The sequence below is a fragment of the Eleginops maclovinus genome, chromosome 22 (genome assembly GCF_036324505.1).
Source record: "Eleginops maclovinus isolate JMC-PN-2008 ecotype Puerto Natales chromosome 22, JC_Emac_rtc_rv5, whole genome shotgun sequence".
Lineage (NCBI taxonomy): Eukaryota > Metazoa > Chordata > Actinopteri > Perciformes > Eleginopidae > Eleginops > Eleginops maclovinus.
In genome coordinates this window covers 14,250,681-14,270,528 of record NC_086370.1, presented here as the reverse complement: position 1 = coordinate 14,270,528, position 19,848 = coordinate 14,250,681, and the positions used below count along the sequence as shown (strand labels likewise).

The 19,848-nt window shown below is 39.9% G+C and overlaps 1 protein-coding gene across 1 annotated transcript in view; it reads right to left on the bottom strand.

Moving 5' to 3' along the window:
* zgc:171482 (zinc finger protein) overlaps positions 1-13,634 on the bottom strand; it is a 46,123-nt gene extending 32,489 nt beyond the window's left edge. Inside the window, exons 1-2 of the mRNA XM_063875141.1 lie at positions 13,158-13,634; positions 485-601 (exon numbers count right to left, since the gene is read on the bottom strand). Coding sequence (XP_063731211.1) covers positions 485-601; positions 13,158-13,193 — 153 coding nt within the window. The 5' untranslated portion in view covers positions 13,194-13,634. The remainder of the gene's footprint in view (positions 1-484; positions 602-13,157) is intronic.
* Between the last annotated feature and the right edge of the window lie 6,214 nt (positions 13,635-19,848).

The window sequence follows — 19,848 nt, the reverse complement described above, 5'->3', positions numbered from 1 at the left end:
GATATATGCACACTGCTTAATTCCCTCCTGATAAGGGTCTTGTCGTCATTAGTCTACTTGTTAATCTCAATTGTGTCTTGTAATCAAGGACGACCTCAATGCAGTACACACACACACACACACACACACACACACACACACACACACACACACACACCCCCCCCACCCACCCTAGTTAAATATTGCAGAGGGCTGATTATTGAATGGCCTTTCATTAAATGACTCAAAGGGAGACGGCTGAGAGGTAGACTACATTAAAACAAAAAGTCTGCGTGTTTGTTTGTGTGCAAATGACTAACATTACCATGCAGCATTAAGTCTATGTATAATGGATGAGCACAATAACAAAAGCACAGATTGGTACAAATAAGGCTGATGCGAAGCGCACCGTGAAGGAATCTGCTCATCAAAGCAGTGTTCGTAGCAACATTTTGTTTTATTCAGTTTTTATTGAACATTGGTGTGAAAGTGGAGACGGACTGACCTCGTAGTGAGCGGTGCGCTGCGACTCAGAGATGAGCTGGGCATTGCAGATGTTACAGTAGCTCTCTGTGAACAAGCCTCCGTCCACGACGCCCGACGACTTCATCTTCATCTGAGACTACACAACACACATGACCAAACAGAAGTACATATGAATAGGATAACAATGCAGAATGGAATAACATTTCACAACCTTACAGTGAGAGTTAGTGGTGCATGCGTCTCCTCTCAATTTAGAAATAGAATTCCCTTTAGAGGGACAGATTCCACACGACAGTTCATCCCAAATAAATGTTGATCCTCTCTGTCAGAACATCTTCTCTCAGATGATTTTGGCTCCAGTCTTGAGAATGTTGGCCTGAGGCTTTGGCTGGAGTTCCTGCTCCTTACTTAGCAATAAGCTTTTAAATATATATATTTTAAAATAATTTAATAACGCTCACTGAACATGAAGCTAATGCTTGATTTTTAATTACGGTTTTAATGATAATCATCAAGATTATATGTATGAATTTAAACGTAACGGCCCTCTCAAAGTGTCGCATTAATGATACACTAATGGGTTATGAGCATGGTAATGTTAGAGTTGTTCGAGATGTTCCTATTCTTAACTCCATAATGAATTGTTGGGAGTTCAACTTAGAAAATGCATCATTTTTATCAGTGTAGCCTTTATGTTTGGTTTGTAAAATCTAATATTACTCAGTGAATGTTGCCGTATAGAGCAGACGGTTGGACCCTTTTCATACCTACCAATAGTTAAACACATTTAGGAAAGTGCAAGAACACTGTTCAAGAATTTTAGAAACTTTTTTTGTATCCATCTTGCCATTATTCAAGACCAGATATTGTCAGTCATCTTTATCAGTTGCTTTTTAGACCCCTAAGTAAAAAATGTGTCCTTGTCTGACTTCATTCACTTCTATTACAAAGAGAAATGGTATTAAAATTGTGATGCAGCCATTCAAGTGGATAGGACAAAGAGGACTCAAATATATGTCATGTTTTGCCTTTTTTGTGATAAATATATTCATCTCTCCAACTCAATACAGTAATTTCTTCACTAAGCTCTGCTCTGACTGCTCTCATTACTTCGCCAACCTTTGTTTTTACAACTGGGCTGTATGAGTAACAAACCCAAAGCATTTCCTCCCACCCTAAATTTGAATTTTGACAATTTAGAAATACTTATCCAAAACCCACCATTCCCCCTCTTCGCATAGGTTTCTGAACACTGGCAGGAAATAATAATGCTGTAAAGCTGCACAGTATAGCCGGTAGCAACACGGATAAGGATTACAGCCTCTGGGTTAAATTGTTATAAGGTCTCCTGCAAGATTCCCTGGAGAAAAATGGTGTGTTAAAATGTAGGTTGTGCTAAAACTGCCTGACCAGTAACACTATGGAGACCTGAGCATCCCGCTGGGAACCATGGAGCTGGGCCCTTAAAAACCTGGCAGCAGTGTTTTTAAAGAAATTTATACTGAGTACCGTAATAGAAAATGGTTTAATGATGTGCTCTGCGGTGTTGTGTTACATTTTCTATTCTCTTCATTATGTGTGCCCTGTAGGCAGTGCTCTGACAGGGTTAGGGTGAGTAACGGGTATGTAGGGAACACTCCAGGAACATCAACCATTAAACTGGATCAGCTCCTTGCCCTGAGGAAGCGACAGGACAGTGCTTGCAGCGGCAAAGTGTTTTATAGAGTGAGATACATGAATGCTGCAGAGGTCAGCTCTAGTTACTTTGTCCAGCACGGTAGCCGGGAAATCACAACATTAGCGATGAGATCAGAAAAAAAAACTACTCCATGTGTCAGCAGGGAGAAGTAGCAACAGGAGTTGGTGTTCTTTATTTATAGTCTAGTGTGTAATTACCTCTAAGCGAAAGCACTGACTCTCACACAGTGACACACATGTGAGCGCACACACATTTCAACACACCACCGGTAATTACCCCTGTCTGGTCTCCTTGTCTGTTTAGTGCACCTTGGACCTTCCAATTAACTACCGACATGCTGTATAGACATTTTCTCAATTATGTCGTTGAGCCGACAGTATGACCCCCATATTTTAAAATTAAATGGCCATGCAGATTCATTTGAATTAGAGAAGCACACATTAGTATTACCTCTTTTTGTGCTGTGTAACTTATATGTGTCTGTGAGGAATAATATTCATTCTGAAAAAATCACTGACAACAAGCTGGAAATGTGTTGTGTCTAGAGGCAGGGATGCGTTATTACTCTCACTATGTGAAGTGTCCTTTGAGACATGTTGTAACAGATATTTTTTGCAAACTGACACATTATATTTGCTGCAGAGTTCGTGTCCTCCCAGAATTTTGCGGCAATAAAAAGACCTTGCGCTGTCTGGACGTCAGCCAGGCAGGAGCGAATCTATCTCTTCATCTTCAGGCTAATTAAAAGTGATTGTGGCTGCAGAAATAACCTTATCTTCCTAATATCTCTATTACCTCTGATTATTACATGCAAGATGGGAGATGGGAGACTAATTAATAGAGGCAATCTGTTGCTGAGATTAATAGAATGGCAAGCCCATCGAAGCGAAAAGATGAAGAGACAGATAGTGCGGGAAAAATGAATGCAGTGAGGAAAGAGGGAAAAGTGAGGGAGGGGGCTATAATTGGTGCTTTGGATGTGATTTCTCCTAGTAACATGGGCTTAGACGTCCTAATGAGGAAAGCGGTTTCATTCCCACAATATCAGAACAGAGCAGCTGTATAAAGGACTGTTACTGTGTTCTATGTTTTTTGAGAATCTAATTAGTGCGACGTGCATATTTTGCTGGCATGAAACACAAATAGGCACGTGTTAAATTTAGATTCAGCGGACAGTTCAACTTCAGTTCATCTTTCCATTCCTTTTTTTATTGCTCGGCCTTCTAGAGGTACGGTTTAACAAGCATCTTATTTTTGGCTCAGACTCAAACAGAAGTCACTGAAAATATGGAATCAGTTTATCATTAATGAAAAATGTCAGTGTTGATTCTGTCAGAAAAGGCTCTGCTATTTGAGGGAACTCTCATAGATTTTTATAAACAGTATTATTGAATATTGGTAGGTCAACAAAACTAAAATTGAGTTAACTAGTTGAAAGTATTTCATGTTATAGAAAAACACTTTAAAATCTAGGCTGAAGTTCATAGGGGATCTAAAAGTATGTGGTGAATTATTAAATGGGAGTCAGTAAAAAGATATATGCCAGAAAGGTGAATATATATTTCAAGAGACCTCTTCCATTGAAGTAAGGACAGAGAGGAAAATGATTCAGAAAATCTCAATTAGAAACGGGATTCTTTAACTAGACGAATCTTAGCAAATGCACGAAAGCCTGAGGCATCTGAAGACGGTATGAACCCTAAGGGGATTCCCCTTTAAGACCACATCAAGTATTTAACACTCATGTGAACTCTGAGCCCGCCCTCAAATCTGAGCCGCCGGCCCACCATTCATTAAAAAGCTGGCTTTGAATTGGACATTACTTTTTTGTTCTTGTCTAGTAAATGCAACCACTTAGACAGCTTTTCTGTCGCCTGGGCTTAGCATATTAATTACTTTGTAGTATCACTCACAACTAGATAGCATTATGAAATGAGAGCCCTTATTGTAGTGACATAGATATACAGTAATGTTTTACCCACCGTGGGCTTAAGAGACACTGCTTCCATCACAGATACTTTCATGTATGAACTGAAAACACACCTTTTATGGAAACAATGGTGAGTTTCCAAAACACTTTTAGTCCATTTACTCCCTATACCAAACCTAATTACTACCAAGTACCACTTCCCACTGCAGATAGCGTGAGTGTGACAATGAATCAAACCTTGCCTTTATTTAGCCTTGTCTTTTCCTTTTAGCCCAGTGACGGTAAATCCCATGTTGCTGTTGGGTAATGTATTTCTCTTTTTGCTAGAAGCTATGTCCCTCAGCGGCTCAACCGTCTGCTCACACTCTTCTCCAGCATTGAAAGGTTCACCTAACTTAGGTCAGCATTGTAGCTTGCCTATTAACTGATTTTTTTATTTAAATAAATGTTTCAAAATCCCACTTATTATCAGCGTGTAAGGAGACAGATTCATCCTGCATTCAGCTGTCACTTAAATGACTGGGTCATACTATGTCATATATTCTTAATAATATATTTTTGATCCACAGTTTATTTTTAAAACATTGGAATGTGATGTATATAGGTAATAAATAACTGTTCTCTATAATAAAATGAAAGGAGAATTTGGGCCAGTTGGATTGCAGTTGTTAGGTATTTCAGCAGGCCTCTTTCACATAACCTCACATAACCCCAGTATTTTTTATACCAGAGTTTGGGAAACACTGGTATATTGTATACTAGACAGGAACTTGTTAAAGACAGAAAAAGGAGATCAAACAGAAATCAAAAGTTAAAGAGACAGGGATGATAAGGAATAAGAAGAGAGCAGCTGGTGGTTGGGGCAGTTCTGTAGGTTCCCTATTGTTTCTTTTCCTCCCTCATCAATCTTTCCTTTTCTGCTCCATCAGAAGGGTTGCCTGTTCCCCTCTCCCTCTTCTGCGCTCACAATTTTATAGTTTCTTTTTCCTTTGAAAAGGCTGCTCTGATTTAACTGTCAAATTATGCATACAGACGATGAAATATTGACATCAGCCTGGGAGCCAATGACCTGTCTAATGAGTCACTAGTGGGAATAACAAAGGAAAGGGTTGCAGGGTTAATAATATGGAACCCTATATTGCAAAGGTACGCTGCCGTGTCACTTTGATGTTCCACATTACAAATTGTTTCCTGTTTCACTTTCGGTAATGTGATCTTTCCGACACCATCATTCCTTTTCCCCCCCCTTACCTTTGAACAGTAGCAATCAAAGGTAGCTACTAGACTGAGGGGAATAATGTCTTTATAAGGAGCCGGAGCCCAAGACTGAACCTCCATCCTCACTCATTCTGTTTGCACTGCAGGAGCTGACTTTGTTCAATTTCTGGTTAATGCTGCACACTGCAAACATACACTGACTCAAATACAGCCAGGGTGCAAACATACACATGTTGTCATGGAAAATAAAACCAAGAGCCAACAGTTAAAGATCCAAAATGACAAATCCGTGTGAGGGGTTGCTCTCTGTTCCCTAATTGTTCTTTTCACACTGCACCGAGAGGGTACGTTCTCTTAGGAAGAGACAGTGTGGTACAAAAGAAATGTCACTTAATGCCAAGGTCGGGTCACACACTCCTCCCTCTCAGTGTGTGTGTCTGTATTTTATTTCGCTCTCCCTTTGGTCACTGCTTGTTGTGCTCTATATTCTATTTAAGCCTGAATATCCCCTTAAGAGCTATTTGGAGCAACTTGATATTGACAGTTAAAAACAGCCACACGTATTAACACTATACCTTTCATCTTTCTGCTTCCTTTCCCCATTTCTTCTTCTCTATTTCCTATTTTCTCTCCCGGTGGAAGAAATGTGGCCTTGAGGGCAGGGATTATTCATGAGGGATAGTGTAGGCTAGACTTATCTACTCTATAGCAAAAAAAAGGGAGATAAGCTTCTGTATTATGCACCTTACTACTGGAATACATTGCAATGCAACTTGAAGTTAGAGACACTCATTCCTCTTAAGGCTACTTGCAGATATGTTTAATTATATTTGAGATGGGTGTACAATCTCTGCTCTTCCTTGCAGAAGAGACCAAGCTATGAATGCTAATAACGTTGGTGATACTGCAGTTCGAGGTTTTAACTTGCCCTGTGAAAAACAGTACCTCTACATCTGCTTAATGGATTGGGACAACAAATGGTACGGAGAGTCGTGGTTCCTTAGATGATGCATCCTACTGGTTTAATTGATAACCTAATATTGGATGTAATGCAACAATTTGATGGTTTTGGGTGAAATATATCTAAACGTATTGTATGGGTTTCTATGAACTGTTGGTACTCACAATCATGCCCCTCCCAGGATTCATTGTAACATCTTTGTTGATCATCTGACCTATATTTATCTTGTGCAATCACCATATGAAGTGCCAGTTGCCCGTTTTCAATCAAGCTAGTACTACAAACCTGTTGCAAAGCACTGTGTTTACTGGTCTTGAGCTGCACATGTATCAACCAGTGTCTCTTATCAATGATTGGCGAGAAGTGATCAGGCACTTCTAGTTTATGATAGAAAACAGAGAAAAATCTTCTCTACAATTAAGGAGCTGAAGACTTCATGTTCTGCCATTTTTGCATTCATATATTTGTATTCAGCCCTATAGAAGACCTCATACATCTTTATGTGTCTCTTCCCAATCACTTCTAGGCAATATTGCAGTGAAATAGCACAGCAATGTAAAGATGTCATGGCACTTGACACTAGTTTGATCTCTTCTTGGCTCTTTGTTGAGTATTCTACATTTTATAACAGTTGGATGAATAAGATTGAACAGTCTATAGTAGCACTATCTCAGGGTAAGGCCACTGTATTCCTCTGATTCATAGACTTTGTAACCTATTTTGTGTTTATCCGACCGTTTTATTCACAATGTTGTGTGTTACTTTTATCTCCTAAAATCTTCTGTGGGCCATTACTTGTTGATGGTATTAATGGCAGATCTTCAGCTTTAGGCCACGATATATGGATTCATCAGAGGGTTAACAAAGACTATTATCCCAGGCAAAGTTAGGTTTTCCCAGTTTAACGGAGCATATCACCATCTCTCTCTCTCTCTCTCTCTCTCTCTCTCTCTCTCTGTGTGTGTGTGTGTGTGTGTGCAGTTACTGAGCTAATGGGGGGAGACGAAGACGGCCTGAAGTTTGAACGGGAGTTGTTTTGTTACTGTAACATATGGGGGGTGCTATGCTGAATAGCAACAAAACTGTTGGGGTCTATCTGTTCCATTAGCAACTAATTGCACTTTTTTTTATCTTCTGCACTCTCTCTCCAAATGTTCTTTTATTGTTTAGTGTAACTTTCTTGGCATAGTTCTCATCACAATATTTTCTCCTTGAAAGCATAAGAGCAATTAGAGACTAAACAATAGCTTGATTTTATGCACCTCACACTCAGATTCGATAGCAAGTGCATTAGACCTGAGACTATACGGATGTCAAAGCATGGTTTGAGGATCAAACAAAGCAAGAAAATGGTGCAGTCGATAAAAGAGGGTCTTCAAACATGGTATTGCACTAAGCACAAAAGCACTCAATTCAACGATTTTTCGCTGTAGGTAGCAAGAGTTCACCTCAGTATAAAACACACACACATATAGCACATAGCCTCTGGTAGGCAGACATTAAAACAGCAGTCAGAGCACTTGAGGATGATATTATAACTCTATATTTTCATTAATGTATTTTCTAAACCCAAACAAAAACGCACACATGAGCAATCTTACACTCTATTTCCAAGAACAATATGTATTATAGGCTACCGGTAGGGAGATTAAAGAGAAATGGAGAAGGGAGCAAACAGATTTCCCATGAGGGAACGTGCACCTCAACACAAAAGACATGTGTTGGCTAAAAGACTGAGCTAGAGTGAGACATACAAATAATAAACTTGGAAATAAGAAGTGTAAAACAAATCAGGCATACAATTGCAATAAGTGGAACAGCTGAAGTGACACAAACCAAATAATGGTTTGTAATGACTTTCCTTTCTCCAAATCTCTCACTTCTCTCTCACTCTCTTTCATTACTGAACTGATATTAATTCAAACAACGTATTATTATACTAATATTTATACAAGAAATATGACACTTTCACTCTGACTAATCCTTAAAATAATCTCTAATTCTATGGCACAAAAAGCTTGACTGAAACCAATATTACGCCATTAATTTGGTGGTTTGACTATAAACAGGGGTATTAATAGTGTCAGTGCAACACAGCTGAGAGTTAATGGTGTCAGTGGGTCCTAAGGGGATACGGATATTCTTGTAGAATCACCTGTCAATCACAGGTCTCCTATTTTTATTTGTGTTCAAGTGTTTGCTAAGTATAAATGTAAGTTGCCATGCCTGCAGGGATCCGCACAATAGCCCAGAGGTAAAAACTGGCCAATTACTGCACCTTTTGTAAGAGGTTTTTGACTCTGCATTTGTAGGACTGCATTTCTCAAAGCTCAGACATTCCTCCTTGAAGGATGTTGCATGCTGTAGATCCTCAGTGCAATTGTGCTGAATGGATTACGCAGGTCAGGGTTAAGTAAGGCAAGTGCAATAGTGGTTAAGGAAAGTTTTTGTTGTTTTCATGCTGGGCTGACTATATGATCATTGGGATTGATCGTACTTGACTCTCACACTGTAGAGGTTTCTGTTTATTCAGTTTGCCGGGAGCTGAGTTTTGCTAATAGATGAGCTGTCTTCCATGTCTGATTCTATTTTCTAAGCTTTTATTCCCTATGTCTGGGCTTTTAAGTTTTGCATGCCCGGGGCAGAAACTACAGATCAAAATGTGCCATTCTGGCTAACGGATTCTCAGAAATGTTAATAATGCACTGTCCCTGTCTGAAAGCAATACACTGAAATATAATAAACTAAGCTGGACTGTGTTCTCTAAGATGGTGTGTGTTATTGCGTTGGAAGGATTGATTTCAGCTTTTTTGTGAGAGCTTGGTTGATCCTTTTGTGTTTGTTAGAGAACAGTGCCTCCAGCAACAAGAACAGTGCAGATCAATGGCATTGACCATAGCAATCAACTGTCAAAGGATCAAACAAAGGAAACAAAGTCCATGTTGAAACTACTCAGAAAAGAAAAGCAAGTAAAACTCTTCTAGATTGAACTAAGTCAAACAAGATTAAATTAGATTATTTTATTGTTTTTATTCACCCACACATCTACTACTGCCTACTCGCGTCACATGAACTCCACCTCCTATGCCATTTGATTCACAGAATACAATGCCTTTCCTGAAAGTGAATATGAGTATGATAAGGGAATTGAAGAGGAAAAGGCAATGCTTTTTTATTTTATCTTGCAGGAATATGTCCAAGTAAGCGAGCAATGCCAACAGCCTTTACACATGCAGCACCGAATCTATGATAGCGCAGTAAGTTATTTTTTTATTATGAATTACAGTCCCCGGATACACATCGCCTATCTACAAAGATAGCTTGCATATAAACACCATACTGTGCCGGGTCATGTGCTTTGTGAATTATGAGCAAACACAAATGCAAACAAAGGAATATGCTATTGATATGTATGAGCTGGGACTGCATGCTGTGCATCACAAACAAATGAACACACTCAAACACACTCTGGCATGGATAAAATAGGGCATGACCTCACAGCACCGTTGTTAGTTGTTTGTTATGAATAGGAAGTTGGCATCTTCAACCTGCATCTATTCACATACGTATAGAAGTTTTGAGAAAGAAAATACTTTTTTTAGACAGAAAATAATGACTTCTACATCTGATAAGCATGTTTCCTTTGCTTATTCACTAATGCACCCACAATATGCCCCTCTCCTTCCCTCGTCTCCTCTCTACTTGGCAGCTGGCCACTTTCCTGACATGGTGATGGAGCAAAAGAAAATTGATTTCTAAAGAGCACTGTCTGCTTTTCCCGGAAATTAAATATGCAACCAGTTATTAGTCTAACACTGATATTAACATACCACGACAACCGCGTCAAGATATATATTAAAGATGTCTCTCTTGTTTCCACTGAGAGATACATGAAGTAGTCTAAGACTGATAAACTGACACTTCGCTAAAGCATGCCAAATTGTTATCAGCACTGCACAATTGTGACGATATTGGCTTTGTTTGAGCGAAAAGAGGCACAAAAAGCTCTTTGGGAAGGGTTGGCACTGCTTCAATATCTTGATCATGAGGACAGGCACAGCGGGTGGTTCCATATTATCTATTATGCAGCTAATAATGAATGTACACTAAGAAAGGTCAAATGGCCCACACACTGATGTACAAGGACACACCAACACATTATCACAGACGCACCCAAGCAAGGACGTGCATGCACACAGACAACAGAAAGGTCACAGGGTATGGTGTGTGAGAAACAGATATTTGAAGAAGATATGCTGCCTGTTGCTATGGAGCACTCCTGGAGGAAAACATACAGACACAAAAGACACACACCGACACATGATGCGCTATCAATCTTAAAGAAACTAGAGCATTTGCACGCACACACACAAGTAGGCATTCAATCAATCCATATCCTATAAAAAAAAATGCAAAGGAGCGTTTCAGGAGCATCACTTCCTCAAATATTGCTCTCGGTGTGTGTGTGTGTGTGTGTGTGTGTGTGTGTGTGTGTGTGTGTGTGTATCTTTGTATGTGTGCGTGCAAGCACTTTATCTGTATGTATAGAAGAAAAGCGAGCACTTTGCAAGAACAACATCACTTTTCCTTTTATTCCTCCAGGACTGGTTCAATTATGCCAGTCGGTTAATCAGATTCCCCCCCAGATGCAGTTCAGCACCTCACGAGAGACGGAGAGAGGAAGAGTGAAAAAGGCTTCTGTACTTCAAGATGGCTCGGAGCTGGCAGCAGCTACACTGCATATGTTCCACATTATGAACAACATGTTAATTAACCTGCTTTATTTTCTTTTGTATTATTTGCTCCCATTTAAATGTGCACTTAGAGTAAATAGCTCTAAAGTGACCTATAGTGCAACACATCTTATTTATGTATACATTTACTGCGCTACAACATATTCTACAGTATTCAACAACAATTAGTCATTTAAAAGACATTTACGGAAAAATGCCCAAAGGTTCGCTGGTTCCAGCTGCCAAAGTGTAATATACTCCTTTTTGTATTTCATGATAATACATTGTTGATAATAACATTGTTGGTTTGGTGATTTGCTACACTAACCAAATATTTGCATTATTGATCAATGTAGTTATTATTTTCTTGGATTCTTTGGTCTACATTTAGTCCGACATTGATTGACATGAAGATCAGGTCTTTAAATGTCATGTTTGTGATCAACTAAACCTTAAAAGCAAAAAATAAATGATCCCATGGCACAGAAGAAGCAAATCCCCCCAGTTGAGGTGCTGGAAGTACGATATTGCTTGAATTTACTTGGAAACCTTTTGATGGGCATTTTTTCACACATTACTGACATTTAAAGAGCCAAAATAACAATTGTTTACTGTGCTAATTTTACACCCCCCAAAAAAACATGTCAGTTGCAGCTCTCAAATGGTGTAAAAGGGGCATTTCTCTCTTATTCCAGCTCGGAGACACCCTGTCGCCCTGTCTGCTGCAGTGACCTGAAGTACAGTAGAAGTCAGAGGATGCGGATCAATACCTAAATGTAAACAGAGCATGAAGCCTCAGCTCAGCTCAGTAGGTTGGGCTACATGTGGAAAAACAGACTCAGTGGAAAGAAAAAGGCAGAGTATAGACTGCAGTGAGGTGAGACTGGGGTAAACAAAATGTGCTTTTCTGAGGAGCCAAATGGCTGTGTGTGATGACACAAATAAATTGAATTGTTTACTTCCTGACACTTAAATGGTCTGAATGAGTGATATTAGGGAATAGCTGTGTGTGTGTGTGTGTGTGTGTGTGTGTGTGTGTGTGTGTGTGTGTGTGTGTGTGTGTGTGTGTGTGTGTGTGTGTGTGTGTGTGTGTGTGTGTGTGTGTGTGTGTGTGTGTGTGTGTGTGTGTGTGTGTGTGTGTGTGTGTGTGTGTGTGTGTGTGTGTGTGTGTGTGTGTGTGTGATGGTGACAGGCAGGCGAGTGCTGTGTAAAGGCCATAAGCCGCTATCATCCTGCCACAGACTGACTGAGCATTCTTCCCAAAGTGACAAATACTTAGTAAGAGCGGGCTCTCAATGAGATGGATAGGAGCCAGTGAAAATAGAGGCAGCAAGTATCAGACCTAATCCATATTGTATCTGACATGTCTCACATTCATATTTCACACAGACTCATTATTGAACGTGTGCCAGACCTTGGATTTGCAATGCCGTGAAAACTTTCTGAATCACGAGCGAAACCTCTGCATCTAATAAAACTATAGGGGCGGCCAACATTCTCTAAATTCATTAAACAGAGGTAAAATGAAATGAGCGACATTATTTGAGAAGTTGTTTGGTAGGAGAATATTCTGCTACATGTTGAAAATATATCAGTCATTCTAGACATTTATCAAGCAGAACACAGCTGATTCTCTCTCCCTGTGAAACTATGTGAGCAGTATTTATTGGGTTTTACAGTCTTGGGCGGACTACACATTTACACCTTTGGACTATGGGATGTAGTAACCTAACAATGAATCGATTTACCATAACTGTAATTATGCAGCAGTTAATGACATTAGTCCAAAAAGTCAAGGTCAACATCCAGAAACGCCTAAGAAGGATATTACAATCACAGTAGGCAAACTATATTATTATACAGCAGGAGATTCTGAACATTTGTAATTTGAGATGAATGCCATAGCTCAAACTTATCTTCAAATAAAAAAACAACATAACAAAGTTTGTAGTGGTTACTACAAACTCTACTGACACTCCAGCAATAGGTCTATAATGATATCGAGTGATTTAGGGTTCCATAACCTTCTGTATTCTGCCTGAAACCGACAAATAATGATCCAGATGTCAAATAAGGAAGTCATTACAGGTCAATAACTCATCTGTTGATCAAACTCCACTGTGAGTATTTCCAGTTAGATCCATCACTCACCTTGCGCAGAGGCAGCGACTCCTCTCCGACAACCATTCGCCAAATCCTGGTGTTTAATCCTTAAACACCTGTGCCGTAATATCCGTCAAAACTTAACGGGAGGCTTGTGAGGTGGAGCGTCCGTAGCAAGGGTGCTCTTCAACACCGATGTCGTCTATATTTCTTGTTTAAAATCGCGCCGTACCCTCCAAAAAAAAAGAAAGAAGAGAAAACTCCCTCTCTGTCGTGATGCGCGTGTCCTCTACCGACTCCTCTGTAGTCCGTACTATCGCGCAGCCGAGAAGAAACGGGGCTCTGTTGATATCATCCACCACTACTCCGACCGAAAGGCACCGAGGAAGAAAAACAAAAACAAAGTAAGCTGCACCAGCGTAAGGGAGGAAAGAGGGAGGGGGGAGAAGAGAAGAAGAAAGTGTGAGCAGCTTCACCGGGATGAATGAAAGACAGAAAGCGCTCTCGGCTCTCACTGTGTGTGATAGTGTACACTGAATGCTGGGTTTGCAGAGTGAGTGAGTGGGAGCACTGGTCGAGTGAGTATTTCCGCACAGTGCACCCACATAAATATCATCTTACATAAAAATCAACAGAAAGGGAGAAAAAGCGCCAAAAATCCTGTCATATGACACAATTACATCAATATCGAGCCTGTGTCTTCAACTAGTCTAATCAAGCGTTAATGCTGCTCAGGTGTGCGTCAATCTCCTTGTCACATTATACACATTGACACTGACGAAATGTTTTGAATGACTTTCAAACTATCTGAGGAGGTTAACTAACAAGATAAGAATAAACAACATATAAATATGCAAAAATATAATATTACCAACTAATTTCAACAGTATAATGATCAATTCTTTGTTAATGTGCCACTGTTGGTAATCCAATACCAGCAGTTTGAAGACGGCTCATTGGGATCTGGTTATGGTCATATTTCTGTAATGCTTTATAGACTCAACAAGTAATCAAAACAACTTGAAAAATGACTGATATTTTGATAATGATACTTTACAAAAAAGCGAAATACCAAAATGCTACCAAAGCTGTTTACATATTTCTACAGTTGTTCCCTTTCCTACGGAGATGATTGCAGTATTTTGCTGCAGGTCTTATTTTGCAGACAATCTCAGAAATGCCAAATTCCTGCAAATTATCCCATATTTCCGGATAAAGTGTTGTCAGGATTGGAATGAACAAGCAGTTGCTTTTGAATCCCAGTCAAACCAAGACAACACTACACAGCCATGAATCACAGTCCAACTCAGAAACCCCATGTCTGGTGCCAGAATGTTTTGCATAGCCTACAAAAACCCCCCCAGATCTATCAAAAATCGCATTAACTATCTGTGGACCACAAACACTTGCCAAAGTAATGATATGTACAGAATTTGAGCTCAGCTGAAAAGAATGACGTTGCCATGGCCCCTTTTTTAATATGTTTTTCTTCTGTTCAATTATCCCAAGTCTTTTTGAAATGCTACGTTTTCTCGCTAGTGTATGGATGTGCATTCATTCCGCCAGAATGGGCGCCTATTACACGCTTTCAGAGGCTGTGACAGCAGCCCTCAGTGATGAAGCTAAACACTTCACAGCTCAGACAATACACACACACACACACACACACACACACACACACACACACACACACACACACACACACACACACACACACACACACACACACACACACACACACACACACACACACAAACGCACTGACACAATACGCATTGACGAGATGAAAGGGCCAATTTATCAAACCACCAGCCAGGCAGGCCTGAGGACGTATAGTGCCAGCATTGGTCTGGAGAAAGAGGGCAAGATGTGTCTGTGTGAGTGTGTGTTTAACTTTCCTTTTCCCTTTGCCGTGACAGTAAAGTCGTTATTCCGAACATAACATTCAGTTTTGCCTTTGGGTAATATTCAAAAGTAAAATGCATTACCTTTTAACGCTGATGTTAGCTGACGTGTCTGCAGGACAAGATAATGTTTAGTTCTTGTGATTGTCCGGTACGTGTGTGAATGTGTGTCAGTTTGTTAAAAAGACAAAGGGAGCAAAAGAGAGGCAGGGAGGAATGGTGCTAGTGCCTGTCCCTTGTTATTTCTCATTAAACCGCAAGATCAATGTCCATTCTCAGAGCTTTACAGCATTTACAAGGCCAAACTAATCCACTATTAGAGAGCCGCATGACAGAGCTGCAGAGAAAGGCTCAGAGCAGTGCTTGAGAGGCTGTGTTGAAATGAACATCACCAAATTGTGTCTAACTTCTGTAAATATTCTCTCTGAACCTCAGAGAGGGTTTGCACAGCACACAGTTGTGTAGGAGATCTTCACTGCATGGCATGGATCAGTTTTGAGATTTTGAAAATGTATTAAAAACTTTTTGGAAGAGAGAGGGTGAGATAGTCACAGGCACAAATAGAAAAACAAATCTAATGTGATTAAGGTCTTGATATTTGACAGTGACAGATGACAGAGCTGATGTTAGCCAGTATTGAATTATTGGATAGTGACATGATGGAGGCGCTTCCTGGACAACGGCTACAAAAACTATGAGCAATGACATGTTATCCTTTTTTGAAATTTCAATCACTCACTCAACCACTCAATATTCCTAAAACTTATAATGTATTTCATCCAGATGTTTTCAGTGATGCAGAATTAGTGTAGGGAATCCAATCACAGGCAGACAAGAAAAAAAACACAGAATATTTAAGAATAGATAGAGCATACAGAGACTGTTTTCATAAAAGCATGAAATACAGTAGACGTTTTTGGCAGGTGCAGACATAAAATGTTGCTGCCTGAATAAATAAACGTAATAATAATTGAACTGACAGAACACTTATCTACTCCACTTCTGGTGGAAAAGTTAGGCCACGTTGAAGCAGATCCTCCAAGGGCGAAAGAGAAATCAACAGAGATTTAATTGATACACCAGCTTTCGTTTGCACTCATCCACCAACTCCCTAGCTGAGGGAGTGTTTATATTTAGATGTGAATAAGTGTGTGTTTATGTGTGAGGGAGAACATTTCAAATGTTAGTCCCCTGATTTTGTGATGTCGGCTTCAGTGCGGTGCATCTGTTGGGTTTTGGCTGCTGGGATACTGGCCCGCTCTGCTTCATACCGCTCCAAAGTTCGGGGGCAGCCTGCTGGCACTGCCAGTTGGTGGCGAGCCTGAGCGGGCTGGGTTGCTCATTGTATTTTGAAAAAAAAAGGCCAGCTCCAAGAATCATGATCCCAAACGTATTTACCAAACTAATATGCCTTTGTTTGTACATCACAGGTCACAAACTAAATGCATGTGTCTGTACTAATTAAGTAGGAAGTAGAATGAGGATACAGACAAATATGGAACCATGTTCTCTCCAATACATTGTTTATTTGTAACAGGTGAGGGGATAATCCAGAGAGATGTATTTGATTTCAGAAGCATCAGCAACTCAACAGCTCAGATCACTTACACATAGTCATATATAGAATATAGCTGAAACTGATAGCGTACAGAAGGAGCTAAATCAAAGTTAATGTGATCTTGTCGCCACCCTGAACACCAGAGAAGGAAGAAACGGCGAGGACAGAATGTAAATTATATCCACAGTGACAACTTCAACACAAATTTACCCTCGTGATTAATGTGTTTTCCCGTTATAATCCACACCCAAGATTGCAATACATGTATACGGCCTGTGCCTTACATAGCCAAATTATGGAACATTTCTATTCATGAACAGCTCTCCTTAGACCTCATTTAAATCCACAAAACATGTCACTTAATTTGTGCAAACCTTCATTCTGTTCTTATGTCATTACGTTTTAACCTCCCCGTTCTCCTCACAACTCAGTCTGCTTAACGTGATTCATAGCGAGATGGCAGACAGATCTATGTCAGCCCCCCCACTGTTCAAACATGATACTTGTCATAAGATGTCTAGAGCTGTATTTTTACACTAACAACACTTATACAGAAGGGGCATATTCATTAGAGACTGTCATAAGGGTTGATTCAGCTATTTTATTCATACCAATCCTTGATCTTAATTTAAATCTGCTGAATCTTTCATTCTAACACTTTGCAAAGAAACATAATCTTATTCTTTTATTTTACACAGTGGCAAGCACCCGTCTGCAGTTACAAGCATAAAAAACTGTACCCACCTCGGTAGGAGATAATCAATATGGTGCTGCTTTTGGAGTGTGGTGACTTTTGATGCCCTCCATGCACATTTAATGTATCCTGCTGCGCTGCAAACGCTGTCCTCATTTCTCTGAGCTTGTGGTCTGCAGTTGGTAGCTGTGGCCATCTAGAGGGAAAATGAGCACATTGCAATTCCATGTGTGCCTCATACCAATGAAGACACATTTTAAATAGCTGGGGACCTAATTAAAAGGAGCTTTGTCTTTAAGTCACATATTTTTACAAAGTTTGAAATACAAAACTCTGAAACTGTTCTATTTAAATTTGTTTTGAAGGCCTGAACAGGTGTGATAAAATACAACAAAACAAGGATTTAAAGAAGAAGCCACCTTTTGAGGAGCAAAACTATTTTAATTTAGTATTCACAGTAGTCTTGTTAATCATCTTGCCTTGGATGTGCTCTGGGTTGGTACCTTTTTAACTAAAGCAAGTTAATAACCTTAGTTGGAAATCACTTTGGATTTGAGTAACACTAACAGTTTAAGTTAATATACAGTACGTACACAAATGGGGTCCTTTATCCAGGATCCAAACATACTGTAAACACATGTCATTTTTGATGAAGCATAGTTGAGTAATGTTATGCATTATAGAACTACTTAATACACATTTTCTCATCATCGTTCTCATCTTAATGTAACTTTTAATTAAAGTGTAGAAGCCGGTCCAGCCTGCTGTAGGACGCATAAGAAGACACAAGATGGCAGTGGAGCACTTCCTCTTACTCTTAATACTTGTTGGAGGAGAGAAGCGGAAAGACAAATGACAGAGACCAAGAGAGGAGACAGAGAGAGTGAAGCCGAAAAATCTCAGCGATGTTTTATGACGCACAATCAGTTGAGTGCTTCCATTTAAATCAACATTAATTAACTTTATGGCGAATTGAGTTTACACTCTGGAATTGAGTTTTCTTTACTGAAATCACTTGGAGTCGATTTACTCCCATCTTTTCCCCTTGGTTGCCCATAATTAGATCCAAATGACTCAGTCCTCATTACAGATGTCTCCCTGGAATTTAAACACTTGTGTTGACTCACTGTGCATCTGCCTGCCTGTGTGCCTGGACGAATTTAATTATGTTGCAGTACATATGTGGTTTGTCTTTGCTGGTTGCTGAGCATGCTTTTGCAGTGTGTCATGTTCTCAGCCATGTATAGTAATTTGCTCCCTGGCCAACAATCTGTATGATTGAGCTCCTTAAGGCTCTGTTTGAAGGTTGTGTTATCCTACTCCCTTAAACCGCACTTTCTACTTCCTCATATCCCAGCCTTCTACTACCAGAATCACTCCGAAATGTTCTCCTTGCTCTTGAGCATCTTATCTTGATCACTCTGTTATTTTCAAGCAGGAGTAATGTTTCAAGGTTCTACATTTTCCCAAAGGATACGTGCTCATTTAAATGAATGCCTTTGTGTATCAATATGTATGCATGCCTACAGTATACATAATAATCTCTCCATCATCCTTTCCAAACATGTTATACTGCAAACTCTACCTACGTTTTGTGAATTTCCATTCCCTGTGGATCCATGCCACTCCGAACAATGACATGATCCTCAAATGGCTTTGTTCAAAATCCCTAGAAATCTGTAACAACCACCGGCATGAAAAAAAAGCACAGTGACCCTTTCCAACAAGCCCTTATTCTCTTCTTCTAAACAAAAAGGGACTCAGCTTTCCAGCTAACGAGCCTGAACTCTTGGTCTTGTGGTCGGAACTGAACACCACAAACATTCACAGGGAATGTTTGTGTGTACTATGAAAGTGTGTGTATGTGTTTGTGTGTGCTGTTGAGGTTTTGAACTGTGCTAACATGTTCTTTTCCAGCAGTCCATAGGTCCAGCTGATTATGAGATTATAGCAGTGGTCTGAAGGTCTGCCTGGTGCCCTCACCTAGGGACCGAGTTGTGGGGGTTAGGGTGTGTTTCTCTCAGAGCAAAAGCTTGTATAATGTAAATGACAAAAATACAGTGGACAAACTCAACACATGTTACAGGGCCACCCACCCACTGACACAACCAACAACAACAGAATCATGCTGTCAAATAAAACTAAAGTAGCAATATTGAGACAAAATGAATGAAGTAGAATACAACGCACACCGGCACACCACATGGAAAGAAAGAATGTTTGGTTTAACGTTTCAAAAGCAGTCAAAACTGTGAATTGAAGGTTCAAATAAATCAAATGGCTAACAAAAAATGTAATATCACCCCGCTTGTGTTTAAACAGACAGTCTAAGAGACTGAGTCATATGCTAACCCCACTGTGTGTGCACTTTGTGTGATGTATGTGTAGTTCTGTTATTCTGCTAATTCAATATCTATAATGTCTCCAGGTCTGGTGTGTTTCACCTTGAGATGATTGACACCTGTGCAGAGCCGGTCCTCTCTGTTGTGTTTTGTGTTTGGCCCCTTGCTCAATAGGTCTGGTGGCAGTGATTTATATCTCTCAGGTGGATACCGATTAGAGCATCCTGGGGGAAAATGTCAG